Source organism: Budorcas taxicolor, chromosome 3 (assembly GCF_023091745.1).
Source record: "Budorcas taxicolor isolate Tak-1 chromosome 3, Takin1.1, whole genome shotgun sequence".
NCBI classification, from domain to species: Eukaryota; Metazoa; Chordata; class Mammalia; order Artiodactyla; family Bovidae; genus Budorcas; species Budorcas taxicolor.
In genome coordinates, this window is record NC_068912.1 from 57,867,006 (window position 1) to 57,892,269 (window position 25,264).

The 25,264-nt window shown below is 36.4% G+C and overlaps 1 protein-coding gene across 1 annotated transcript in view; it reads left to right on the forward strand.

Annotated features, from left to right (window-relative positions):
* COL24A1 (collagen type XXIV alpha 1 chain) overlaps window positions 1–25,264 on the forward strand; it is a 363,647-nt gene that overhangs the window by 120,938 nt on the left and 217,445 nt on the right. Inside the window, exon 21 of the mRNA XM_052638047.1 lies at window positions 19,533–19,586. Coding sequence (XP_052494007.1) covers window positions 19,533–19,586 — 54 coding nt within the window. The remainder of the gene's footprint in view (window positions 1–19,532; window positions 19,587–25,264) is intronic.

Here is a 25,264-nt window from a genome sequence, read left to right on the forward strand (position 1 = left end):
TTCTGTACAATTTATTAGAAATTAATTGCAAACTTGAGTCTGAACTTTGTACTGGGGCAAAACAATGAAACACAGTCAGTTTTAGGCTTCTCTTCTCCCTTGGATAAAAATGTATTGCTTGTACAAAAGAAGGGCAGCAATTCATGGTACTGTGTGATTGCCATATTTGAGCATAGATTGAAAACAACGTCAAAGTACAATCCAGGAAAAGTTATTAAATAAGGGACCAAAATGATGGTCCTAGGTATATACTTCTGAAATAGCTTTTGTTAATTATTGAATGACACAAGGCCTAAGTTAATAGTTGAAAAATACGATGCTTGGGATTGATGTCTTCTGAATGAGAATTGAGGAGGTAGCCTGAGTACCTTGAGCAAATTACTTGCTTTGTGTGTGTGTGTGTGAATATTGCAATATATATGCTTAAGTTTATCTTTTATTAAATGGCTTCTCAGTTGTCCCAGAACCATTTGTTAAGCAATTTGTATTTGCAGCAGTGATTTTAAGATGTCACTGTTATCATATACTAAATTTTCATGGCTTTGGGGTCTATGTCTGAACTTTGTTTTCTGTTCCACTTGAATGGTTGTCTGTTCCTACACACTTGTCATGTTGTTTTAATGATAAGAAGCTCTATGATATTTTGTAACTTCATTGAAAAATAACTGGGAATAATCAGCACATAAATTATATTGATAAAAGTGTACAAAGTGATGACTTGATATACACTGTGGAATTATTATCATGATCAAGATAATTAGTACATCCATCACCTCATGTAGTTCTTTTAAATTTAAAAAAAAAATTGTTATTGGAGTTTAGTTGACTTGCAGTGTTGTGTAAATTTTAAATGTAAAACAAAGTGAATTGGTTTGCATATACATTTATCCACTCCTCTTTAGATTCTTTTCCCGTCGAGGTCATTACAGAATATTGAGTAGAATTCCACTGCTACACAGTAGGTCCTTGTCTACCTATTTTATATACAGTAGTATGTATATGTTAATCCCAAATTCCTAATTTATCTCCCTGCTCCTCTCCACTATCCCCTTTTGTAGCCATAAGTTTATTTTCTATGTCTGTAAGTCTATTTCCTTTTAGTAAAATAAGTTCATTGGTATCATTTTTTTATATTCCACATATAAATGATGTCATATGATGTTTGTCTTTTGCTAACTTCACTTAGCATAAGAAACTATATTCATTTTGCTTCAGATGGCATTATTTCATTCTTTTATGGCTGAGTAATATTCCATTGTATATACATACAACACCTTTCGTTTGTTGATGGATGTTTCAGTTGCTTCCATGTCTTGGCTGTTGTAAATAGTACTGCAGTGAACTTTGGAGTGCACTTACCTTTTTGAATTATGCTTTTCTCTGAATATATACCCATGAGTAGGATTGTTAGATCATACTGTAGCTTTATTTTTAGTTTTATAAGGAGCTTCCATACTGTTTTTCATAGTGGTTGTACCAATTTATATTGCCACCAACAATGTTGAAGGATTCTCTTTCCTCTACACTCTCTCCAACATTTATTGTTTGTAGATTTTTTTGATGATGACCATTCTGATCAGTGTGAAGTAATACTTCACTGTACTTTTGGTTTGCATTTCTCTAATAATTAATTGTGTTGAACATCTTTTCTTGTGCTTTTTGGCCATCTGTATGTCTTCTTTGAAAAAATGTCTATTTAGATCTTCTGTCCACTTTTTTTTATTGGGCTGTTTGTTTGTTTTTTTTTTATGTTGAGCTTCTTTTCATGTGCTGTATCAACACTGATTTTTGGCCTAATAGGTCTGTTTGTTTTAATGGGATGTACTACGGCTGTTGTCAATCCAGTTACATTGGGGCCACAACTGGTACTTATTTCTCCCTCCTTCACTATCCATTTCAAATCCCTTTCACTCTCACCTTCTTCTCAGTAGGTCTTGGTGACTTGTCTAGTGGCTAACCTGAACCGAGGGCATGAGCTTTTGTTTGGAGTTCCACTGTATCACCTGTATTCCACATAAATCCCTTCCTGCCTCTTTGGGATGAAGCAGTCTTTCCTCCTGTTCCTCCTGTTTTTCAGTCAATTAACCATGCCAAGTTGGTGACCTCTCTTTTTGTTTGCTTATATCTTGTCATAAAAAATCTAAAGTGCAGTGGTAGAAGCCATAATTTTTAGTTTAAGAGCTTTGCTGTGTCTCCTGTCAAGGGAGAGCCCCTTTGGGTATCAGGATCTCCATCCCTGTGAAGTCCAAGATTGTGGGGACAGAAAGCAAAAATTATCCTGTTTTACTAGAAGTGATGGCAGATAGGACCACACACACTTCTACTTCTTGGTTTCCAAACTTGTGTATCCTTCTTATTAGAGACAAAACATCCTCTGGGCTGGTTCTTCAGTTATAACTTTAGAAGGCAGTTCCAATGTTCCATGAGACTGGCTACCTCTAGATGGTACAAGGTGGATTAAGACAAATGGATCGTATCATGGGGGTCACTTTTATATTTCCTTCAATGTAGAGATGCTGTGCTCTGTGGGCATCCATGCCTGTGGGTCAGGTATTCTGTAATTCCCTAGACAGTGGTGCTACTTAAACCTATAAAGGGAGGAGAGGCACACTTAACTAAAATACCTGTCTCTGTAAAGATGAACTGCTAATACTTCTCAATTGAAAGGGGCCCACATGAATGTAAACTACCTTTCAATCTCTTAAAAATCATAAATGAAAAGGGTGCATTTGCCAAATCAGTGATTACACACCATGTGAAGGGGGTCTCAATCATCTGCTTAGGTAATAATACTATTCAATACATCTGACACAGCAGCTACAACTGGGGCTGTGGTGGTCTACAGTCATTCTCCAGAGTAAAACTGATCTCTGTAGGGGCTAGTCTGACAAATTAAACCGTGCTCTAATAGAGAGCACAAACCCTACATGTTTTAGATCTTGAATGATGGTACTAATCTCGGACATTCTCTCCACATACAATTTTATTGGCACTTACGTGGATGTGTATTGTTGTTTAGTTGCTAAATCACATCTGACTCTTGTGACCACATATACTATAGCATTCCAAGCTCTTCTGTCCATGGAATTTCCCAGACAAGAATACTGGAGTGCATTGCCATTTTTTCCTCCAGGGGATCTTCCTGACCCAAAGATCGAACCCACATCTCCTGCATTGGGAGGTAGATTGTTGACCACTGAGCCATCAGGGAACCCCATATAGATATTAGTGACTGGCTGATCCTTAGAACCAAAGGTCCACGTAACTATAGGAGTATCCTTGCCTTTCTGGCTCCTCTTTAAGAGAAAATCCAAATAAGTTACTAATTTTCACAGATCCTTTAGAGATGCCTACTTTTAGTTTATTTTATTTGTTTGGCTGCGCTGACTCTTCTTCGCTGCTCGCGGGCTTTCTCTGGTTGCAGAGAGCAGGGGCTACTCTGGTGTAGTGTGTGGGCTTCTCACCTTGATGGCTCCTTTTGTTGAGGAGCACAGGCTCCAGGCACTAGAGCTTCAGTAGTTGCAGCTCACTGGCTCAGTGGCTGTGGCACTCAGGCTTAGCTGCTCCATTGCAGGTGGAATCTTCCTGGACCAAGGATCAAACCCATGTCCCCTGCATTGCAAGGTGGATTCTTCATCCACTGTACCCCCAGGGAAGTCCTAGAGATACCTATTTTATGTTAATCACTAAAACAAACAAAAAAATGGTGAATTAGATTAGGTCTTAACTTCAAAGAGCTTGAACATGAGTTTGAGCAAGCTCCAGGAGTTGATGGACAAGGGAAGTCTGACATGCTGCAGTCCATGGGGTTGCAAAGGGTCGGACACAACTGAGCGGCTGAACTGAATACTAAATTCAGACTGTGTAAAGCCCCCACTGTCTCTTTTTCCCAAACATCAAGATTAATTAGGTTTGATAAAAATAGAAAATCAGGTCATTCTTTAATAGTCTAGGATCAGTGTAGTTCTCAGAGAAACTTAAGAAATAGCCAAAGAATTTCTTTCCTGAGGCCTCTGGTCTCTCCTGTGTATATTGTTTCCCTCTTGGGCATGAGTTCTTATCTATTTCAAACAACCAGTGTATCTTTTTCCTTCCATAATTTACCCTTCTTGTCAAAGCCTAGTTTTAGAGAAAGACCTGATAAATATATCTCACTTCCATCATTAACTGATTAACAGCTAAGGGCAATATAATTCCCTCTCAAGGATATTTACATTTCAACACTAAACAGAAAGCTGAAACTAACACAATGAATTTTGTGTTGTAGAATTTGACATTGGCATTGAAAAAACTATTCATCATTAAAGATCATCTGAACAAATGTCACTTCAAACTACTTAAGTTTTTATCTTGCTTCTTAGCATTTTGCTTATTCCAGGTGAATTATTAAATTTCTGTAACAAAGAAGTAAATATACCTGTGCATTCAGCTTTTTACAGAATTATAAATATTAGAGGTATCTCAAAACATGTACTTTTAAAACATAGTTTAAATTTTTTCCATAATAGTTCTTTGTCTTTTATAAAAATGTATGGAAAATACTATGCCAGACTCTTTTCTTTTTCTTTAACCATAATAATATCAGTTTTGAGCACTGACCTTATGCTTCCTCCCAGTTCTGGCAGTGAACCACCTTCAAATTTGGTAGCAGGATAGTTAGAATGTTTGTTTATTCAGCTGTTAACCTCCCTGGGCTACAGCGATTTCCAAGTAGTTGAATTTTGGATGATGTTCTTGGTAAATGAAGCCAGTTGTTTACGGCACAAGTGACCACTAATCACAGAGATACCAGAAGTGGACATGAAGTGGGGCCCTCTTTTTCTACCAGGGTGGTCTTCATTAGAGACCAAAACTGAAGTTCATTTGGAGACTCTGCTCATATAAAGTCAAGCTGTGCTTCTAAATGTCCGTTTTAGCACTTTAGTGAACTTAACCAGAATAAGGCCGCCTGTGGCCAGCTATATGAGTTGAATAGAACTTAGTGCTTATGAATTCCCTTCATTTAAACGAATTAGATCTTTGGCGTCTTTTACCACCTGGGTTTTGTTGGGTTAATTTGGTGTTCCTAGTTGTTACTCAGAAGGTAATGCTGAAAGAAAATGTGATTAAATCAGTCAATAAAAAATTATTTCTTGAGTTCCTACAGTGGGCATGGTTGTGCCTAGTGAACACCGTAGGATATATTCGAAAATGTATGTAGTATCCATAATTTGGGGAAATTTACAGCCTGCTTGAGAAAGACAAGATATGTACATATACTGTTACATAATGATAATGGCATCATGTGAGAATTAGAATAGTTAGTATAGTTCAGTGTTAGTAGAAAGAGATTAACACGAGATAGGATAATTAGGGAAGAGTTCATGGAAATGATGAAACTTGAATTAGATTGTTGATGAATAAGGGCAGGAAAGCAGGAGGGCGGTACAGACAGGGTAAATCGCATGAGCAGAGATGGACATCTAGGTACTGAACCATATTCATGGTGGATGTATGGACAGTGCTTAAAACTGGCTAGCTGATACAGAGTCCTTGTGTTGGTACAGAGTGACAGATAAAGTTGTAAAAAGTAGATTGGTGCCAGTTGAATAAGGCCTTTGATTACAAGCTGTGTCAGAAACAGTATTCAGTAGCCAGCCAATCCTAATGTCAGTGGTATTGTGGAAAAAAATATGGAACCTTCCCCCTCATCTCCCAGGTAAACCAGTGATAGTTGTATTGATTTGCCTGCTTTCTGCCCATTGGTCAGTTCGGTCGCTCAGTCGTGCCTGACTCTTTGCAACCCCATGGACTGCAGCACATCAGGCCTCCCTGTCCATCACCAACTCTTGGAGCGTACTCAAACTCATGTCCATCGTGTCGGTGATACCATCCAACCATCTCATCCTCTGTTGTTTCCTTCTCCTCCCTCCTTCAATCTTTCCCAGCATCAGAGTCTTTTCCAGTGAGTCAGTTCTTCACATCAGGTGGCTACAGTATTGGAGTTTCAGCTACAGCATCAGTCCTTCCAATGAATATTCAGGACTGATTTCCTTTAGGATTGACTGGTCTGACCTCCTAGTCTTCTCCAACACCACAGTTTGAAGTATCAATTCTTCCGTGCTCAGCTTTCTATATAGTCCAACTCTCACATCCATATATGACTACTGGAAAAATCATAGCTTTGACTCGATGGACCTTTGTTGGTAAAGTAATGTCTCTATTTTTTAATATGCTGTCTAGGTTGATCATAGCTTTTCTTCCAAGAAGCAAGCGTCTTTTAATTTCATGGCTATAATAACCATCTGCAGTGATTTTGGAGCCCCCCAAATTAAAGTCTCTCACTGTTTCCATTGTTTCCCCATCTATTTCCAATGAAGTGATAGGACCAGATGCCATGATCTTAGTTTTCTGAATGTTGAGTGTTACACCAACTTTTTCACTCTCCTCTTTCACTTTCATCAAGAGGCTCTTTAGTTCTTCTTCACTTTCTGCCATAAGGGTGGTGTCATCTGCATATCTGAGGTTATTGATATTTCTCCTGACAATCTTGATTCCAGCTTGGACTTCATCCAGCCTGGCATTTTGCATGATGTACTCTGCATATATGTTAAATAAGCAGGGTGACAATATACAGCCTTGACGGACTCCTTTCCTGATTTGGAACCAGTCTGTTGTTCCATGTCCAATTCTAACTATTGCTTCTTGACTTGCATACAGATTTCTCAGGAGGCAGGTAAGGTGGTCTGGTATTCCCATCTCTTGAAGAATTTTCCACAGTTTATTGTGATCCACACAGTCAAAGTCTTTGGCATAGTCTATAAAGCAAAAGTAGATGCTTTTCTGGAACTCTCTTGCTTTTTCGATCCCATTAATGTTCACAAATTTCTATCTTTTCATACTCAGTTCAGATGGTAGTCCATGAATGGAATTTTCTGCCAATCTAGGATAAATCTTATCAGTTACTGTTAATAATAGTACTGTTGTTACAGTGAGTTAGACCTGAGGCTACTCAACAGATTAACGAGGATATCTTTCCACCCAAATAAGAGTTAACAACAACTAAGTCAACTATCTCCGAAGGTGCTTCCTACTCCCAGTACTTGGTCTATAGCCATCTTTCCCAGTTCCTCCTCTTAGCAGGTGGTATAGTTGGGGACAACTTATTGCCTGGTTGACTGTACAGTTTGGTCATGTTCACTGGCAGTTCCCATGAAATCTTCCCATATCCCATCCTGTTATCATTTCTGGTGAAGCCCTCATACTTTCTCTTCCAGAAAGCTCTCTCTCCACCAGTATTCCATTCCCATCCCTAGAATCATCAGGGACTGTGAAGGATCTGATATTTTATCCTATTGGCAAGACAACAAGTTAGCTTAACCACTTCATAGATTCTAGGAGAACACACAAGGCTCCTGGGACAGAGACAAAGGATCATTTATTACTCTCAGCAGTAGTAGTTGCTGGAGTATCAACATTTTTTCACTGACTCAGTGATCTTCATTTCTCAGAGGGTGATGTGAAGAGAGCTGGATGCTATTGCATATGCAGTGGGTTGCATTATATAAGAGGAACTTTGAGCTGAGGTAAGCTAGATCTTTTATAATGGGCAGCTATAAAAGATAGTGGGTTCCAGAGAAAGACATTATTATCTGGACAGTAAGTATTGCTGCCTGTTGCTGTAGGGGAAGACATTATCTCTTTACTATGAAAAATTCCCTGAAGAGAGACTTGTAAGAGGAAAGCTAAGTACCTCATTTGTGTAAGGGGCAAAATTCGAGACTATGGAGCATTGTCTTCAGCAACATATTAAGTTAAATGTTGGAGGTATAAAGATGAGTGAGAGACATTCATTTCCCTCCCTCAGCTCACATATTGGAATAAAGAAACACATCCAAATTATAATATAGTGCATTAAGTACTAAAAAGCCATGTTAATAGTTATGTAGGAATATAAAGGAACAAGTTGGTGATTTTGACTAAGAGGAACTATGATAAGCTTCACAGATCATGATATAATTGAGTTGGTAACAAATTGTGTGATGAAGGAACCTGGGGCAGGGAGGTAAGACAGACTTCCAAGAAGATTGGCTGATGAAGAAATAGTAGAGACTTAACCAAATGCAAACATAGGGTAAGGATATTCCAGAACAGGTATATGATGAAGCTGTGTGTATTTAGAGAACTGCAGATAGTTCAGTGTTTTAGTCAGATCTATTTCCATTAAAAATGACAGAAACCTAACTCAAACAATTTTCAGCCAATTTTCAGGACTGGCTGAAGTAGTCAGGAAGTCCAGCAGTGCATGTGCCAAGAGGTTTCACTAGATACAGGAACTAGATGAATATAATCAAGTTACCCTCATCTCCTAGTCTTAACTTATCTCTATTGGCTTCATTCACAACATGCTGTGGCAACAGTGGATTTTGGCAACTCTGGGGTTATGTTGCTCTCAGAGTGATCAATTTTAGCAAAAGGAAAGCGCTCTTCTTTCTGCTTAGCTCTAGCAGAAATTCTAAAATGGACTGCGGCCAATGTGACTGGGATTAGGTCATCTTTAAATCAACCACAACATCCATTGGAACAGGAATACTGTAATTGGCAGGATTTGGATCATTTACCTACCCCTAAATACTGCGATGGGGACCAGAAGCACACACACTACAGATTGGGGAAGAGAGTCATTTCCCAAAGAGATGGTGAGCAGATAAAAAGAAATGTCCTCTACATTTTATGCCTTTTTTTCCCTATATACCCTTCTTCCCACTTACATAGTTTTTCAAATGCCTTTGGTAATATGCTGCAGCCATCCACATAACTGAAAATACATTCCTCTTTCTCCAAAGAAAAAAACCCCAACCTATTGGTCAGTTGTTGCTTTGAGCTCCAAGGCCAGGTTCTTTGGGTAAGGTGGATTCTCAGTGAGGCACAGGTGTAAGTCTACATCTAAACTAGGCAGTATATGATATCAGAGAAAAGCAAGATGGCCACAATATTCATTCCATTTGGAAAACGAGAGAATGAGAAAAACATAGACTGCCCCAGGCCCATGGGTGAGTGTGTGTGTGTGTGTGTGTGTGTGTGTGTGTGTGCGCGCGCGCGCGCACTCAGTCATGTCTGATTCCTTGCAACCCTGTGGACTGTAGCTCACCAGGCTCCTCCGTTCATGGGATTCTCCAGGCAAGAATACTATAGTGGGTTGCCATTTCCTTCTCCAGGGGATCTTCCCCACCCAGGGATCAAACCCACGTCTCCTACATTGGCAGGCGAATTCTTTACCATTGAGCCACCTGAGAAGCCCCTGGCCCATAGTTATGTATTTAGAACAAATATGGGCAATTGATATAAACCAGTTCCCAGTAACAATATAAATCAAGTTTTTAAATCACCCAGCTTCTCACTCCCAACCACAAATTTACAATGAAATGAGAATCTAAGGTGAAGAGTCTTCAAAATATACATTCTATGAAACCAGGGAATATCTTCCTTCTCTAGTATATGTTCAGTACCAAGAACAATGCTTGACACATAGTAACTATGTGTTGAAGGAATGACTAGATACTCTTTAAGGTGCTCATAAGAATTCTAAATGAGTTAAATATATAGACAGTGAGTACCCACAATGATATTTATCTAAAGGTAAGTATTAAATCACAGTCATGTTATTATCTCCAAAACATTTTGAAGTCTGAGTTTCGCTGATTTTTATTTGAGTACAAATTTTCTGAGGTTCTTTGAATGGTTGACAGCTATTGTTTACCAAAAAAAAAACCAGGTGGTTATATAAAATATTGCTTTTTGTTTTACAGTTTTATTGAAGTATAATTTATATACAGCAAAGCTGCATGTAGTTAAATTGTATAATTTGATAATTCTTGACATATGTTTACCTTGTAAAACAGTCACCAAAATCAAAATAGTGAACTTACCCATCAAACCCCAAAATTTCTTTGTTCACCTTTGTAATCTTTCCATTTTGCCCTTCATGTTCCTCCCTTCCCGAGTCTACTACAGAACTGCCCTTTGCCACTATAGGTTATCCAAACTTAAGTATCAAATAATGATCAAAATAATTTATTTAAAATTATAAGTTTAGTGATAGTTTTCTATAGCTTTCTGTAGAATAAAAGACTTGCAGCTGACTTTGAAGGTTTTTTTTCGTGTGTGTATCTTCAAACACTCTGTAAATACTATTTAAGCAAAGTTTTATTCAGGAGACAGTGTATGCTATCTTGTAAGGCATTTTATCATCTTTGTGGATTTTCTCTGCTGAGTTTTTTGAATATTAAATATAAATGGAATTTAGAGTTCAGCTGTGCTATTTTTACTGCTTAAATGTACAGAGTTGCAAAAGGGAAAAATATAAATAGCAATAATCATTTGCAAAGATTTTCATCAGTATCATAATGAAAAAAATCTGGTTTTGATGGATTTTTAGATCTAAAACAGCAAGAAAATGAAAGCGAGCCAGATACTTAGATGAATTCTTTATTCTGCATTTCTTTTTCCAGAAGCTCATGCTTTCTGTTTGTGGTTTTCTCAGAAGACAGAGCAGTTTCTTAATTTGCAGTTACACACTGTGTTACAGTTTAGTTTCTATAATTTACTGAGAAACTGATTTTTTTACTTTTGTCCTTTCCAATATTTTTCTTGGCATTAACTTTTGGATGGATTATCCTCACTCAGAGAAGATCATTTTAATCTTCTTTTATTACTTTCGTACTTGGACTCAGTATATTCCTTGACATGGCATGTACTTCCACAAATGCTAAAGAACAAAATCTTATGATTGTTTTTTGGATCCATTTCTCAAACCAGATTACCCCCTTTCAGAATCTCTCTCCCTCTGAGTGCATTCATTTCTTGTTTGCATATGTAAAATTTAAACCTATTTATAGAATATATACTAATTGGTGATTTTTTCAAAGGGTAACTTTAGAAACTGCATAATTGAAAATATAATTATTCAAATAGAATTTGTTTTTAATGTGTTCATCAATTCCAGCCATCAAATTTTTATTTAATGTACTGTGTGCCCAGCACCAGATGAGGATTTGCATAACTTTGCCCTCTACTACTACTAAGTCGCTTCAGTCGTGTCCGACTCTGTGCCACCCCATAGATGGCAGCCCACCAGGCTCTGCCGTCCCTGGGATTCTCCAGGCAAGAATACTGGAGTGGGTTGCCATTTCCTTCTCCAATGCATGACAGTGAAAAGTGAAAGTGAAGTCGCTCGGTCGTGTCCGACTCTTAGCGACCCCATGGACTACAGCTTACCAGGCTCCTCCATCCATGGGATTTTCCAGGCAAGAGTACTGGAGTGGGGTGCCATTGCCTTCTCCACTTTGCCCTCTAGGAGTTCATAATTTGTATGTTACCCTATTTTAAGTGATTTTTTTATTTTATCTTTTCTCAACATGACTATTTTTCAAAGCAATGCCTCTACTTTGTTTAGACTTATAAACTACCCAAAAGATAAATTTAAGCCAAATCATATTGTATTATGTATGTAATGCACAATGTATATAGAAATCAATGAAAAAATCTTGACAGTTAAATGACATAAATGTCACTCATCTGTAATAACAGAGTATCTAAAGTAACATTATAAAAAAATTATTTGTATCCCTGGAAATGCTTAGGCACCATGTTAAAGAGAAGTGAATAAATGAGCCCCAAATTCACATTTAAAAAATAAATAAAAAATAAAGCTATATTATAAAATAACATAAAAGTGGAAATTTCCCCAAATATGTGCTTTATTTTTAATCTATTATAATTGAATGTGCTATTACTTCCAAAACTATTCAAATTCTGAATTTCACAAATTTTATCTGGGGCCAGGTTCAATGAATAAATTCTCTTTTCTTTCTTTCAAATCAAAACAAACTGTTGCTCACCAAAGAGCAAATGATTTTCTAAAACACCCAATACCAATTAGCTTTTATTTGTATAGCTTTATATAGGTATACTCGAGGTATATATTTATCATATGAAAAGTGAAAGTGAGAGTCCCTCAGTTGACGTCTGGCTCTTGGCATCCCCATGGGCTGTAGCCCGCCAAGCTCCTCTGTGAATGGAATCCTCCAGGCAAGGATACGGGAGTGGGTTGTTGTTCAGTCCTTCAGTCATGTCTGACTCTGTGACCCCATGAACTGCAGTATGCCAAACTTCTCTGTCCTTCACTGTCTCCTAGAGTTTGCTCAGATTCCTGTCCATTGAGTTGATGATGCCATCCAGCTATCTCATCCTCTGGTGTTCCCTTTTCCTTCTGTCTTCAATCTTTCCCAGCATCAGGGTATTTTCTAATGAGTCAGTTCTTCCCATCAGGTGGCCAGAGTATTGGAGCTTCAGCTTCAACATCAGTCCTTTTAATGAATATTAAGGTATTTCCTTTCGATTGACTGGTTTGATTTCCTTGCAGTCCAAGGGACTCTCAGGAGTTTTCTCCAACACTACAGTTCAACAGCATCAATTCTTTGTGCTCATCCTTCTTTATGGTCCAACTCTCACATCCATACATGACTACTGGAAAAGCCATAGCTTTGACTAGATGGACCTTTGTCAGCAAAGTGATATCTCTGCTTTTTATTACGTTGTCTGTTTCTCATAGCTTTTCTTCCAAAGATCAAGTGTCTTTTAATTTCATGGCTGCAGTCACTGTTTGCCCTGCTTTTGGAGCCCAAGAAAATAAATTCTCTCACTGTTTCCATTGTTTCTCCATCTATTTACCATGAAGTGATTGGACCAGATGTCACGATCTTAGTTTTTCAGATGTTGCATTTTCAGCCAGCTCTTTCACTCTCCTCTTTCACTTTCATCAAGAGGCTCTTTAGTTCCTCTTCACTTTCTGCCATAAGGATGGTGTCATCTGCATATCTGAGGTTATTGATATTTCCCCCGGCAATCTTGCTTCCAGCTTGGGCTTCATCTAGCCCAGCATTTCGCATAATGTACTCTGCATATATACAGCCTCAGTGTACTTCTTTTCCAATTTTGAACCAGTCTGTTGTTCCATGTCCAGTTCTAAATGTTGCTTTTTGATCTACATACAGGTTTCTTAGGAGGCAGATCAGGTGGTCTGGTAGTCCCAATTTTTTAAAGAATTTTCCACAGTTTGCTGTGATCCACACAGTACTGAGTTATACAAATAACCTTTTCTATCTTCATCTTGGTGATGGTTTCACAGGTTACGCATATGTGAAAAATTATGAAATTACACAATTTAAAATATACACCATGGCTCAGATGGTAACGAATCAGCCTACAATGTGGGGGACCTGGGTTCAACCCCTAGATTGGGAATGTCCCTTGGAAAAGGAAATGGCTACCCACTGGAAACTCCATTATTTCTCTTAGTATTTGAGATTTTGATGTTTCCCCTAAAAATAAATCTTACTTCCAGAATCTTCCATTTTTCCCTAGTTTTCATCTTCTGACATAAGGCTGCTTCTGCACTTTTTCCCTACTCGGTCCCTGTAAATTGGCCTTACCAAGGAGGTAGAAAACATTTACTGCTGTTTATTGACTAACCTGGTAAGAAGTGCTCCAGAATATCTCCATGTGCCTAACTATTGTAAAATATAAATGAAAGACCATTCCCTTCACCAGAGAGTTTTCTCAACCCAGGAATGGAACCCAGGTCTCCTGCATTGCAGGCAGATTTACCATCTGAGCCACGGTGTATATTTTAAATTGTGTAATTTCATAATTTTTCATTTATGTGCCACCTGTGAAACCATCACCAAGATCAAGATAGAAAAGGTATTTATCAAACTCAACACTTCCTCACATTTTGTAATCCCTCATTTTGTTTTCCTGCCCCAGTTCTTCCCAGGCTACCACTGATCTGCTTTTTGCATTTTAGATGAATTTGCATTTTTCCAAAGTTGTATGTAAATGAATTCACACAGTATGTACTCTTGTTTGGTCTGACTTCTTTTACTTAGCATAATGTATTTGAGATTAATCCAGGCTGCCACATCCAGGTTGTTTCATTTTACCAATATACCATAATTAGTTTATCCATTGAATTAATTATTGTGGATTATTTATCCATTTACCATTTTAAACTTTTTTTTTTTTAACCTAGAAGAACTATATATTTCAAAATAAAACAGACTTACTACTCCTATTAAAGAGGTACTAATGTGCTCAATGGATACCATAGAACATTATATTTATCCTATTAGGACACTTTGCCAGAGTAGAAAAGACAATGTTTTACTTTTATGACTTAGGAAACTAATGGAATGTGTTAGTGCTTTAATTTTCATGCTTTGCTTTAAAAATGGATGTGAATTAGGCTCCAGCTTTTAGTGATCAGAGAATAATAAAACATTGTTTTTACTGGAGAGAATGCTGAATCACTCTTCTCAGTACAGTAAACAAATATTAGAAGTCCAAAAATAGAAGACACATTTTACTTATTATTTTTAAAGCTTCTTGACTTTTCTGCTTCTTGATAAAAAAATGGTGATTAAACTATTTCTATTAAAAAGGCACCAGATGCAAAATACAAAATCAAGATACAAAAAATCAGTTTTCTTTTTTTTTTCAGTTGTTTCAATACACTAATATCAGAATGAGACCTTAAAACAATCCCATTTGCCTCAAAACAAAACAAAACAAAAACCTAGGAATAAATTTAACCATGGAGCTGAAAGACATGTATACTGAAAACTGTAAGACATTGATGAAAGAAATTGAAGGAGACACAAATAAATGAGAAGATATTCCATGTTCATTGACTGGAAGAATTATTAATATTGTTAAAATGTCCATACTTGTCTAAGCGATCTACAGATTCAGTGCAATCCTTATCAAAACTCCAGTGGCGTCTTTCACAAAAATGGAACAAACCATCCGACTCTTTGTGACCCCACGGACTGTAGCCTACCAGGCTTCTCCATCCATGGGATTCTCCAGGCAAGAATACTGGAGTGGGTTGCCATTTCCTTCTCCAGTATGGAATCATAAGTGATAACAAATAGCCAAAGCAACCTTGAGAAAGAAGAAAGAAGTTGGAAGCATTACACCTCCTAGTTTTAAACTACATTACAAAGGTTTAGTAATTAAAATAGTATGATATTGGTATAAAAACAGACACATAGATTAGTGGAACAAAATAGAAAGGAAAAAAAGAAAGATCAGAAATAAACACATCCACATAAGGTCGGTTAATCTATGACAGAGGAGCCAAGAGTATACAGTGAGGGAAAGGACAGTGCATATAGTAATGGTTTGGGGAAAACTGAACAGCACGTGCAAAAATAAAATAAAATAAATTTGACCTCTATCTTACATTATTCACAAAAATTAACTCAAATTGGGTATAAAGCTTGATTGGACTACCTGAACCATAAAACTGATAGAAGACAACATTGGCAGAAGCTCCCTGACATTAGTCTTGGTGATGACTTACCCTTTCTTTTACTCTTTGACACCAGAAGCACAGACAACAAAGGCTAAAATAAACCAGTAAGTAAGTAAGTCATAGGAATGTAATGTATAACATGGTGGGATAGTTAATAATACTGTATTATATATTTGAAAGTTGCTAAGAGAGTACATATCAAAAGTTATCACATACACAATTATAACGATGGTGATGGATGTTAGCTAGACTTATTGTAATAATCATTTCTATGTATATACAGGTGTTTTACCCTGAAACTAATATGTTATATATCAATTATATCACAGTTTTTTTTTTAAAGAAATCTCCAGAAATCAAACTCCTAGTCCTTTTCCTCAGTAAGGTATTATGTTTTCAGTTGTGATGTGACCGCAGAGATAGTGAAGTGCATTGTGGAAGAAACCATTTTGACTTTTCAATGTTTACCAAAATATTTTAAATGAAAAAAATCAGAATTAGAGCATTTTATTACATTTTTAAATTTTCCTTCTATATAGTTTCATGCCAGTGTAGGTTTTTTAAATGAAAGTTATAGATGCTGAACAGTGTATTTTTAAATCTTTCAATTTCTAAGCTCTTTGAAATTTTGCTACTTGGCAATGGTAGCTGTGTCCTGTCATTTGATTTACAATTTCAACAGTAAATTTGAACATTAAAGGATATCTTTTATAGGTATATATTATCATTAAAATACAGTTGACCAAGGTTAACTCTGACTTTTATATTTTAAATTTATTATTATTTAAAAGGTAAGATCTTTACCTGATGGTAACCCAATCCATACCAAAAATTCAGGTATGGAATTTTTTATATAATAAAAATATTCTCTGGCCAAGTTTCTGAGGTATACTATTTGAAGAGCATCCCCCCCCCCACGCCCTCTTTTTAATAACTAAATTGATGTGCTTCTGAACTTTTAAATAAAGCTTTAATTTTAAAATAGTCAACTTACATGGCTATAATATAGGATCCAATTTTTTGACATCTTTCGTCTCTTATTCCCTCATCTTTGGTATTTTTTGTCTTTTTCACATTCCTTTACTATAATTTTCATGTTTAAAAGGAGCCGATGTTCATGTATATACTCCACAGTCCAAGTTAACCCAGAAGCACAATACCGTTTTTTTTTTTTTTACTCTTCTATTGAACATAAATTTCAGCCACTGAAAACTATATAAAACAAATGTACAGCACAGGCATTTATAAGACAAATGCTCTTACAACTAATACAAAGTTTAGGAATGAAACTGCCAGTTATCCCCAGAAACTTTTATCGATACCAACCCAGCCATGAGCCTCTTTTCTCCTTCTGAAAGTAAGCAGTTCCTCTTTTATAGTTTATCACTCAAGTGCACATCTTTTAAAACTATTGTTTAGTCTTTTTTTTTTAAGTCTTGTGTCTTTCAGTTTAAAAGTTCTTTTTCCATTGTTTTTTCCCCACTTTATAATCATTGAAGATCCCCTGTCATTTAACCTGTAGAGTTTCCAACAGCATGGGTTTTGCTGATTATAGTCTCATGATGTAGATAAGCATGTTTTCTCCCTCCTCTGTATTTCCTGCAAATTAGTAGTCACATATAGAGGCCTGACCAAAGTCTGTTTTGCTTGTTTGTTTTTGGCAAGACTGTGGGTGATATTGTGTTCTTTCATCAGGAAGCATAAATCAGTAACAGTTGTGATGCTTCAATTCCCTACATATTAATACATTAGATCATGTAGGGTATTGCAAAATGGTGATATTCTTGCTCTCTCTCTCTGTTTTTTTTTTTTTTTTTCTTTTGGTTTATTGGCTTGAATACATCCCCTAATCTGCTCTTTGGTTAGTTATAGTATGTATAGAAAAGGTAGAATAAACATTTGATTCTTCACCTTTGTTTACCAGTTTTGGAAATGAGTTGGCTCTCTTTCAGCTTCCAATGTGAATAATTTTTTGTTACTGTATCATTTTGAACTTTTTAATTTAAACATATTTGACATGTTTCAATCCATTACAATTTTTATCCTTATTGAAGTTCATATTATCTCATATCTGGCTGGTGAGATCCTTTTCAGACTCCCAGAGTTCTTTTAACATGACAAATTTTATACCTTTTACAGCTTTCTTTCAAGTATAAGAATGTGTTCTAGGCTTATCTTTTGAATGGATGGGAATTATGAATTTATCCATGAGGATGCTGTGAACCAGTAGTTGTAAACTGGTACCAAGGGGCCAAAAGTAGCCACTAGCCAGGTTGTCATCTCTTTTTTTGGCAAAAGAAACAAACACGTCATTGTTCAACAACAACAAAAAACAAATAAAAACTTTTTAACATTTATTATGTGCCAGGTGTTTTACTAGTTTCTGGGAATATGGTGGTTAGTAGAGATAAAATTGCCCTCCAGGAATTTATTATATATGTAACATACATAATTTATTATACATACCTGTGTTATAATCTGATGAGGAATAGCAAACCAGCCAGGGTTAAGTCACCTTGTAGGACCCTAGGATGGTGTGAGGGTCTTAGATGGGACCTAACTCAGGGTATTGGAGGTCAAAGAAAGATTTTCAAGTAATATATTATTTAATCTCTTATTTAAAATGTAAGTGTTGCAGATGAAGATAGATAAAGAAAAATTACTCAAGGCAGAGAAGGTGTGTATGTGTATGCATGCACATGTGCACACGCTCAGTTGTGTCCAACTCTTTGCGATCCCATAGACTGTAGCCTGCCAGACTCCTCTGTCCAAGAGATTTCCCAGGCAAGAATACTGGAGTGGGTTGCTATTTCCTCCTCCAGGGAGAGAAGGTATAGGTAACCCTGATTTCCCTTAGAAAAGCAATCGGCATGTCTGAATCGAATGTGTTCTGTTCCAAAGCTTCCAGAAATCTGACCTTGTGTCCAGTCTTTCTGTTACCACTGCCTTTTCTCTTGGCAGAAACATCCGCAAGCAATATTTTCTCCACAGAACCCAAGTTTAAATTGGAATCAAGACATTTCTTTCCTAATCCATACCGTATGAATTGGTATCACTTAATTTTGATTTTTTTTTTCCCTAAAATGAGTTTTCCAGAATCAACCTTGCTAGTCTATCTTATTAGTTGACACTAATTATCATAATATTTATCCTTCCACTGAACTGTCTTTTCTAGCTGATATTCATACCTAATTGCAGCCTTCTTAACTTTTAAAGATATGATTTTTCTACTTGTCTTGCTTTTTATTCCTTTTTCCATGTCAGAAGAAAACACTAAAATAACTATCTGTGACAAAATATAAGGAAAGTATAATTATTAGCTTATTATCAATATTGAAACTGATCCTGATGAATTTCATTCTAATGTATTATTTGAGAAAGAATATTGCTCTAACATTTTAGAGCAACACTCTTGGCTTTATCTCAGCATAGACTTATTTAACACTGGTCCATTTTTCTTAAAAACAACTGTTTTAGACTGCTAAAGTATAATTTCCAAAAAGGTAATATTATGATTTTCAGGCAAATATTAAGTAAACATAGGTCAAAGATTTTATTCAATTCATTAACTAATGATAGAACCAGTAAAATGTCAAAATAAATTCAAAGAACATTTGATCTATTTATAGACAGTTGAATATGGGAATGTTAGAATAAGGTAGTTGTGTTTGATGTAAAACTAATTAGTATCCTGTATATTAAGCTGTAACCTGTGGAGTTTTTTTTTCTTTTCTACCAAACAGAAGAATTCATGTGTAGTTAGTAAACAGTGAGTCTAACAAAGTACATTCTCTTAATTGTTGGGTGACTCTGTGTCCCATATGACACTTAAAAGACCTGTTACATATATTTTTGTCTTCTTTTTCAAGTTTTGAATGATTCTGAATATGATTTTTAAAATTTCTTAGACTAGATTAGAGAATTTTCTTTGGGTCTAAGGATTGTTTGTGAATAATTGATGAAGTAAGCTTTATTTTAGTATACTTTATAAGTTTTGCATTCCATTATCAGACAACTGCCTAACAATCTTTAATATTGAAAGGTATTAAATTAATTTTGAGGAGAATAAATCATTTTAACTGGACTTCAAAGAAAGGCAAAAGGAATTTTTGTATGCTTAATAAATTTAAGGTAATTTTCTATGGAATAAACTCCCTATATTATTTGTGTTCCCTAGGGTTTTCCTGGAGATATTGGGATTCCTGGACAAAATGGCCCTGAAGGATCAAAGGTAAAGAAAAAAACAAACAGAAAGGAAAAAAGGAAGAGCATGGTATCTGTAGTTTTCTACTCTCAAATCTCCATGAATTGGTAAAAAATACTTTAGAAATATCAAAACATTTCTGGATATTTTTGAGCTGTCTCGAGTACAATTTAAAAAACCTTTTAGATCTTATTTCAAAATAATCAGGAAGTAGTTTGCGTGTCTGATTGTTTTTTTGGTGTCAAAAGACATACTCCCAGAGTAGAAGTATGTTTATACAGTCTCTTGGGTTCAGGTTATTGGAAATGATTTTCCTGGTTTGGTCTAGGCTTAGATTAGGGTGACAGTATTTGCAAAGCTCACAAGTAACTGAAAATGGATTTCTTTTAAGAGGTGAAAAAAATTTAAAAAGCCAAAAATCTATAGCATACACAAAATAGGTGAGAGTATTCTGACCACTAAAACCAGTAAAGTATTTAGGGCCTGTAAAATATCCACTGATTAAAATAAAGAAAGCGTATGCAGTTCGAGAACTTATACATAGCACAAACTACCAGAAAAACCTGGTCATTTCTAACTTCCTTTACTGTTACTGTGTATATATACTAGATATTATCCATAGCAGAACTTTAAATGCCAGGCTTTCCAAGCAGGCTGCCATAGAATGAGCATTGTAAACAAATAAAGCACTGTGAATAAATACACAGAATGATGAAACAGCCAGAAGTTTGGAGAACTGGCATGTTTTGAAGTATAGCTGCTGCAGAAGGTTATTAGTGTGAGTAGAGAGGAAGTGTTAGGGAATGAAGCTGGAAAGGATATTAATATAGCTATATTTGTTAGTGTACTATAGTGGCAAGTCCTAGAGTTCTATAGTAAATGTTTCGGAGACACCTCCTTTAATCTTCACAGCAGTTTTATGAGGTAGATATTACCCCTATTTTATAGATAGTTAACTTATTCCCTCACAGTCACATAACTTTTCAAGTGACTAAGACAGGATTCTAATCCAGACATGATTTCAAAGTCAGAGCTCTTAACCACTTAGTTTGGGGATTAAATTGTGGGAAAGATTTAAGACCAGGTTGAAGAGTCTCTCCTTCTTCCATGGGTATCATGAAGTAATCAACAATTTTTAAGGAGCAAAGCACTGTAGGTGATTTATGTTTTATAAAGATACCTCTTATGTCGCCATGGAGAATGATTTAACAGGAGAGAAAATGAAAGCAAAGAGATGAGCTAGAAAAAGCTGGAAAAGATGTTATGAAGATCTGAAGTGTAATAAAACATTCATTCAATCAACAAATATTTACTGACTGCCTCTTACATGACATCCATTGTGCTAGACAAGGGCTACAAAAGTGAAAAGTCCTTCTCCCTGTTTTCAAGAAACTTATAATCTAGAGGAGTATAAGTAGGAAATCCTTTATTATAACCATGTAAATAGCATATAATATGTGATACTGTGTGAGTACAGGGTTAGGGGACTCAGATTGCACTTTGTAGAGAAGGTAGCACTTGAGCTGACATGATGAATGAATAGGAATTTGCAGACAAGTATGCATGCATGGCATTACATATAAGAGATGTATGGCATTCAAGAAAAGGAAACTTGTGAGAAGATGAAGGTACAGTATTTGAAACATATTGTATTTAAAAGTTATTCACTGTTTATGTGAAGTTCAAATTAACTGGACATGCCGTGTGTTATCTGGCAACACTACTGGCCACCTGTCAACTCCCTCCATATATACACAACCGTATTTCCTCCTCCCTTTCTGTCTCCATAGAAGAGGTATTCCTCCCCTTCCTCAGTATTCAAGTTTCATACACGTTTTGTGTCAAACCCTCTCCTGGCTCCTGAATGACTTCATGCCATCAATTATCACCTTTATCCTGATCTCTACTGTGACTCAAATTCCCCCACTTTGCCCTTGAAGCCATTTTCATTGCTAATGTTTTAGTTTAGGTCCTATTTATTCTTCACCAGGACTACTGTAGTTCAGTCCAGTCACTCAGTCGTGTCCGAATCTTTGTGACCCCATGGACTGCAGCACACCAGGCTTCCCAGCTTGCTCAAACTCATGTCCATTGACTTGGTGTTGCCATCCAACCATCTCACCCTCTGTTGTCCCCTTCTCCTCCTATCTTCAATCTTTCCCAAATTCAGGGTCTTTTCCAATGAGTCAGATCTTTGCATCAGGTGGCCAAAGTATTGGAGCTTCAGCATCAGTCCTTCCAAAGAATATTCAGGTCTGATCTCCTTTAGGATTGACTGGTTTGATCTCCTTGCAGTCCAAGGGACTCTCAAGCGTCTTCTCCAACACCACAGTTCAAAAGCATCAATTCTTCGGCACTCAGCTTTCTTTATGGTCCAACTTATACATCCATATGTGGCTTCTGGGAAAACCATAGCTTTGACTAGACAGACATTTGTCAGCAAAGTAATGTCTCTAATTTTTAATATGCTGTCTAGGCTGGTCATAGCTTTTCTTCTAGGGAGCAAGTTTCTTTTAATTTCATGGCTGCAGTCACCATCTGCAGTGATTTTGGAGCCCAGGAAAATAGTCTGTCACTGTTTCCGTTGTTTCCCCATCAATTGCCATGAAGTGATGGGACCAAATGCCATGATCTTAGTTTTTTGAATGTTGAGTTTTAAGTCAGCTTTTTCACTTTCCTCTTTCACTTTCAGCAAGAGGCTCTTATATTTTAAATATAGCAGTGCATACTTGTCTGTCCCAAACTCACAATCTATGCTTCCACCACACCTTTCCCCTCTGGTAACCATAAGTTCATTCTCTAAATTTGTGACTCTGTTTCTGTTTTGTAAATAAGTGCATTTGTATCATTTTATTAGATTCCACATATAACTGATATCATATGATATTTGTCTTTCTCTGACTTACTTCATTTAGTATGATAGTCTCCACGTCCATCCATGTTGCTGCAAATTGGATTATCTCATTCTTTTCAGTGGCTGAGTCATATTCCACTGTATATACATACCACCTCTCCTATATTATCTGGACTTCCCTGATAGCTCAGTTGGTAAAGAATCCATGTGCAATGCAGGAGACCCTGGTTCAATTCCTGGGTCGGGAAGATCTGCTGGAGAAGGGGTAGGCTATTCACTCCAGTTTTCTTGGGCTTCCCTTGTGGCTCAGCTGGTAAAGAATCTGCCCTCAATGAAGCAGACCTGGGTTTGATCACTGGGTTGGTAAGATTCCCCTGGAGACAGGAAAGGCTATTTACTCCAGTATTCTGGCCTGGAGAATTCCATGGAGTCCATGGGATCGCAGAGGTGGACACAACTGAGTGACTTTCGTTCCATGGACATTTAGGTTGCTTCCATGTCCTTGCTATTTTTTAAAAATTTATTTATTTTTGGTTGAAGGATAATTGCTTTACAGTATTGTGTTGATTTCTACCAAACATTAACATGAATCAGCCATAAGTATACCCATGTCCCCTCCTCCCTGAAAACGTGTCCTGGCTATTGTATGCTGCAGTGAACATTGGGGCACATATGTCTTTTTGAATTATAATTTTCTCCAGATACGTACCCAGGAGTGGGATTGCTGGATCATGTAGTAGCTCTATTTTTAATTTCTTTGGGAACTGTCATACTGTTCTCCACAGTGGCTGGAACAATTTACATTACCAAACTCTGTAGAAGGATTCCCTTTTCTACACACCTTATCCAGCATTGTTTGCAGACTCAATGGACGTGAGTCTGAGTGGACTCGATGGTCCTTCTGACTAGTGGGAGGTATTGTCTCATTGTAGTTTTCATTTGCATTTCTCTAATAATTAACAATATTGAATATATTTTCATGTGTCTTGGCCATCTGTATGTCTCATTTGGTCAAGTGTCTGTTTAAATCTTCTGTCCATCTTTTGATTTAGTTTTTTTTTTTTTAATTGAGCTGCATGTGTTGTTTGTAAATTTTAGCGGTTAATCACTTGTTGGTCTCTTTTTTTGCAAATATTTTCTCACATTCTGTGGGTTTGGTTTTATTTATGGTTTCCTTTGCTTGTGTAAAAGTTTTTGAATTTAATTAGGTCTCACTTGTTTATTTTTGTTTTTATTTACATTACTCTAGGAGACAAATAAATATGCTACTGAAATTTATGTCAAAGAATACTCTCCCTATGTTCTAAGAGTTTTATAGTATCCAGTCTTACATTTAGGTCTTTAATCCATTTTGAGTTTATTTTTTGCATGGTGGCAAAGAATGTTCTAATTTCATTTTTTTTACGCATAGCTGTCCTACTTTTCCAATACCACTTATTGAAGATACTGTCTTTTCTCCATTGTATATTCTTGCCTCCTTTGTTGTAGATTAGATGACCATAGGTGTGTGGGTTTATTTCTGGACTTTCTACCCTGTTCTGTCAATGGATGTTTCTGTTCTAGTGACTGTAGCTGTATTGTATGGTCTGAAGTCAGGGAATGTGATTCTTCCAGCTCTGTTTTTCTTTCTCAAGACTGCTTTGACTATTCAGGGGGTTCTGTGTCTCCCTACAGATTTTAAGATTTTTGTTCTAGTTCTGTGAAAAATGCCATTGGTAATTTAATAGGGATTGCACTGAATCTGTAGATTGCCTTGATAGTATAGTCATTTTGACAATGTTGATTCTTCCAGTCCAAAAACATTTATATTTTTTCCATCTGTTTGTGTCATCTTCACTTTCATCAGCATCTTACAGTTTTTGGAGTACAGGTCTTTTGCCTCCTTATATGGGTTTATTCCTAGGTATTTTATCCTTTTTGTTGCAGTGGTAAGTGGGGTTGTTTTATTAATTTTTCTTTCTGATTCTTCATTGTTAGGGTATAGAAATACACGAGATTTCTGTGTATTATTTTTGTATACTGCAACTTTGCCAAATTCATTGATGAGCTCTAGTAGTTTTCTGGTAGTATCTTTAGGATTTTCTGTGTAGTATTACGTCATCCACAAACAATGACCATTTTACTTCTTCTTTTCTAATTTAGATTACCTTCATTTTTTTCCTTCAGTAATGGCTATGGCTAGTACTTCCAAAACTAAGTTGGTTAAAAGTGGTAAGTGTGGAAATCCTTGTCTTGTTCCTGATTTTAGAGGAAATGCTTTCAGCTTTTCACAGCTGAGTATGATTTATCTGCAGTTTTGTCATATGTGGCCTTTATTATGTTGAGGGATGGTCTCTTTATGCCCACTTTCTAGAGAGGTTTTTTTAAAATCATAAATGGATGTTGAATTTTGTCAAAGGCTTTTTCTGCATCTATTGAGATGGTCATATGGTGCTGCAATTTGTTGATGTGGTGTATCATACTGATTGATTTGCACATATTGAAAAATCCTTGCACCCCTGGGATAAATCTAAGTTGATCATGGTGTATGATCCTTTTAATGTAGCACTTTTTATTTTTTTATACATAGTAGTTTGTACCTCTTAATTCCCACTCCATCTTGCCCTCAACTCCTTAATTTAATGTTTTAAATTATGCATATCATACTAGGTGAAGAACACAGGATAACTTTGTAAATCCTCTTCAGTTTGTAAATTGTGTTTCTCTTAAATTTTCATTAAGAAAAATGTCAGAACTGAAGAAAGCCAGTTGACGTCCTGAATACTATTATAATACTAATCTTTAACTTCCTTCTCGTTACTTTCTTCAGTTTTAAAATTACAATATTTAAAAGTGTGACACAGACCTGAAG